The sequence below is a fragment of the Lathamus discolor genome, chromosome 3 (genome assembly GCF_037157495.1).
Source record: "Lathamus discolor isolate bLatDis1 chromosome 3, bLatDis1.hap1, whole genome shotgun sequence".
Taxonomy (NCBI): domain Eukaryota; kingdom Metazoa; phylum Chordata; class Aves; order Psittaciformes; family Psittacidae; genus Lathamus; species Lathamus discolor.
Window position 1 is genome coordinate 58,734,624 of NC_088886.1, and position 3,994 is coordinate 58,738,617.

Sequence of the window (3,994 nt, forward strand, 5' to 3'; positions counted from 1 at the left end):
CAAACAGGCAACACCAGTAAACTGCAAGGGATGTGGCTGTGAATTACAGTGGTGGTCCTTCCAGCCACCAAAGTCGTTGGACTGGCGTTTAAGTACTATATGCACAGAGAGCAGTCTCCTGGGTCAAAGCTGTGAGCCTTATGTGTAAAAAACCACCCAAAAACCACACAACAGAATCAAGGGGTTTATTGATTTTGCTCAAAAGCACAGACTGTGAGAAAGAAAAGGTTAATTTAAAGCATGACATGCTATGAGTGAGTGCTGTGAGTATTAATAAGTGGCTGAGGGATGCTTTAGCTGGCAGCTGCGTATTCACTTAACCATCTTGGCACCAGCTTTAGCAAAAAGCAGTTAGTGCTCATGGTTGGGCACATGGTAGCCAAGGTGACTCCCAAAAGGGAACTGGGAAAAGAAGGCTCTGGCCATTTCATCGATCCTGTTGTAGGCTCCCAAGTTCCGGAAATACTCCACATAGGACCAGAAATCACTGGATGAGAAGGGCCAGTACAGCAAGGCTACAGATTCCTGGTAGGGATCTTAGAGAACAATAAAACACACTGCAGATTAGTGTAACACAACGCATTTTTGTTGAAAGCTTGGGGGCTGGGAGCCAATATGGTTTGGGACTGTGGGTTCCCTTGGGGCTTATAGGTTCTTTGTGGGCTCCTCTGGCAGGAGAGAGGAGGGCAGAGCCATTGACCTGCTCTCTGCTCTGGTTGCACCGGGAATGACAGAGTGGGACAAGATGGAGAGCAGGGGTAAAGGGGCACCATCAGCACTTGGGGCAATTGAAGACTTGATGAAGCTACTTGAATTTCTAGAAGGCTGCTGGTCATTTAAAAGCAAGGAGCAATTGCAACTGAAAGCTATTTTTCCTTGTTCCGCACCATTTTCTCTGCCCAACATAAAAATATAAGGAATAACGCACCATCACATACGCTGTTCCCCTGCAGGCACCTGCTCTGCCTGCAAGTTCCTGTAGCCATGGGAAAGGGCCATGCAGTTGCTCCCCTGCCATCCCCGCACCAAGACAGCTTGGCTGAGTACAGCACAAGCTGGGTGTGCAGGATCCTCCCCAGGCTCCCAGGAACTAGGTCCAGGCTGGCCTGACATTGCAGAGTTGTGGCTCTTCTCAGCAGGCCATACAAAGTGGGCTAAGAAAACGGAGAGGAAAGGCATTGCCACTGGGAAGACAGCTGCTGCCTTTGTGTCTGTTTCAGGAAATAGGAAATACTCACTGAAACAAGATTTCAAATCAGCAGGAAAACAAAATCCATTCTGAAAGTGCAGGAGCTAACCGCTTTTCACCCCAAATCTGAGCAACACAGAGGCATATGTAAAAAGTAACCGCTAGCTGAGACCACTAGCTCCCAATGTTTCTGTGCAGCAAAGCTAAACCCAGTATTCTGATTTGATTTAAAGCCCACCTGAATAAACAGGAGGCATTCCACTCACCAGGCTCAGCTTGGGACCAGAGTCTTTAGTGGGAATTAAGGGCCTTCAGCAATCTTATTGTCAGACCTTAATTTTATGGAGTGAAATTTGCAGCATACAGGCACAGATGGCATATAACAGATCAAATGAACCAGCCAAATACTGTCTGCAGAGGAGAATTCAGTGTTTATACTGGCTGACCTTAGATTCACTTTGCAGTCAGCTGCTTGGCCCAGTGTGAAAGAAAGCCATAATTGTTGGCAATGAGAGCAACAGGATGCTTCCTGAACAAGGTTTTATATTTAGATTGACACAAGCTCTCCTTCCTGAGAGGTTGCTGCAGAAATATTTGCTGTGCACAAATGTAATAGCACCCTTAAACTTGTGAGAACATAGATGATGCATTCAGAAAGTTCATAGGGAGATATAATAGAGCATACGGCACAATGTTTTGAATTCAAAGTAATCACATTAGCCCTTATTCCATATGCATGTATTTCTACTTTCCATATCTGTTATCATACTCTCTCTGCAAGTTTGTATCTGTGCACTTGGGATGCTGCTGGCTATCCTGCTAGCAACTGAGATGAGCACCAGCAATAGCAGTACCTGGTTATTACAGATACTTCTATGTAACTCCTTTATCAGAAATAATTCTGTCTAAAAACACCAGAGAGAGGTGAACTGCCGTCAGTATCAGAAAGCCAGTGGAAACGTCATTAGGATGCTGAGCATTTTTGTAATCAAAGGCAAGCAGTAATCCAATGGACTAATCACACAAAGTGACACGAACCACAGGGCAGCTGTGCTAAGGGATTTATTCCAACATTTCTTTAATTGGATTTGTGGCAATTTCTAGATCTTAAGCTTTTTGTGGTAGAAGTCGATATTTCTTGCCACTGAACAGACACACATACATTACTACCGTTCAGGACAAACAAAAATCTCCGATGTCTAATACGTTTATATGTCTGGTGCTTTCCAGTTGTGTTTTTGTACGACAGAATTAATGAGCTGACCATAACTCCTATTTCTTTTAAGACTGCAAGTATATTAGGTCTAATATTAGGCATTAATACTTCAGTGTTTTCATAAGTTTTAAAGACATTTCTAAGAATACACCCTTCTTTCTCCACCAGAACTGGATGAAAACACTCCCACAGCCCAACAAGGTTAGTAAAGTTCCTGCCAAAATTGCTGCTGGGGATCAGGTCTGGGAGTTACAAATGACTCTCATAACTGTTAGTGATACAAAGGAAGGAATAATACATTAAGAATTACCGTCTCCATTCTGGATTGATCGGGCATCTGTAAATGAAGAGGAGACCATTAAGTCCAGCTCCTGCACAGAAGGACTTGCTATAAATAAAACCTTTGCTGCATAGCCAGAAGCTCACAAGTTCTCCAATGCACACGCAGGACCCTCTGTATAACCAAACTTCTTTTGTTTCCTCAACAGCTGAATAATGAACTCCCCATTTGCAGTCACCCAGTGCTACAAACCAAATACTCTTAACTAACAGCCAGAGCAGTTGAGATTTATACACGAGCTCTGTCTGATACTAAACGGAAGATCCTGTATTAGTAGCAATATTTCAGTCTACTTGAAAAAGTTAATGAGAATCAATTCAGCAGTAATCTTACCTGTGAGCATGTTCATAAGCGTACAGAAGAGAAATAAGCCCATACGTGTCATCTTCTCTGCAAGATATTGCTCGTGTTTCTGAAAAACAATCTGAACACCTGGGGATTACTATAAGAGATTAAGAATTATGCAAAGTCTATTATTTCTTCTTTAATTAGAAGAATATGTTCCAAACTAGATCCTAAGTATTAATTAAGGCATAACAAGATCCAGTTACATTTCCTTGCTGTTTCTGAACTGCAACGCAGAGTATTAAAAAAACCACAGTCCTGAAGCATGTACTGGTATTTTATTATTAGGTGGCATAAATCCAAAAGGCTCCTCTGAACTGACATGAAATTAAGTGTCTTTGGAAATGTTTTATTTTGTGGTTAATTTAATTTCACTCTAGAAGTTACCTCTCTTTTTCTGCCTTCCTTCTTCTTGCAGTAGTAACTGACTGTAGCTCCAAGTCAACTACAAACTCCAAAACGATTTCAATTGCTGTAAAATAGCAGCACTGTTTAAAGGAGGGTGGGGGGAGAGAAACGTCACCGAATTGCTACACCAATCTAATGTTGTCTCCTTCAGGTAGAGGGGTTTTAACTGCTAGCATTTGCATTATATTTCAGCACCGTCCACGGGAGAGACAGTGGGCAGTTTCTGAGAGGAAATCAGAATCAACTTTGGCAATAATGCTTTTGTGTTTTGAAGACAGAGGGAGAACATGCAGAAGCAATTTCAGTGATTATTACCTTTGCTGACCTCCTGCTTGTATTTCTTTCTGCCTCTCTAGAAAAATAGATTTTAAGAAATGTTATTTGAGCAAATTGCTAAGAGGTTATTGAGTTCCCTCTCCAGCTGAGTCACAAAACACTCACACTTGACACTGATTTATGTTTTTACTTGGGATCCTTAAAACATAGATCTTCAAGT

At 42.1% G+C, this 3,994-nt stretch overlaps 1 protein-coding gene across 1 annotated transcript; it reads right to left on the reverse strand.

Moving 5' to 3' along the window:
- Nucleotides 1-351: 351 nt before the first annotated feature.
- OTOS (otospiralin) lies at nucleotides 352-3,130 on the reverse strand. Its single transcript, XM_065672704.1, has 3 exons — nucleotides 3,079-3,130; nucleotides 2,716-2,742; nucleotides 352-536 (listed from the first exon to the last, which is right to left on the reverse strand). The coding sequence occupies exons 1-3, from the start codon at nucleotides 3,128-3,130 to the stop codon at nucleotides 352-354; spliced, it is 264 nt and encodes an 87-aa protein (XP_065528776.1).
- Nucleotides 3,131-3,994: the final 864 nt, after the last annotated feature.

What these genes read in the sequence shown, in the direction of transcription:
- OTOS (XM_065672704.1), bottom strand. Translation starts at nt 3,130, where the DNA reads ATGACACGTATGGGCTTATTTCTCTTCTGTACGCTTATGAACATGCTC. An exon ending in GCTTATGAACATGCTCACAG is followed by an intron (nt 2,743 to 3,078) that starts GTAAGATTACTG and finishes CTTCATTTACAG; the next exon opens with ATGCCCGATCAATCCAGAAT. An exon ending in ATCAATCCAGAATGGAGACG is followed by an intron (nt 537 to 2,715) that starts GTAATTCTTAAT and finishes TTGTTCTCTAAG; the next exon opens with ATCCCTACCAGGAATCTGTA.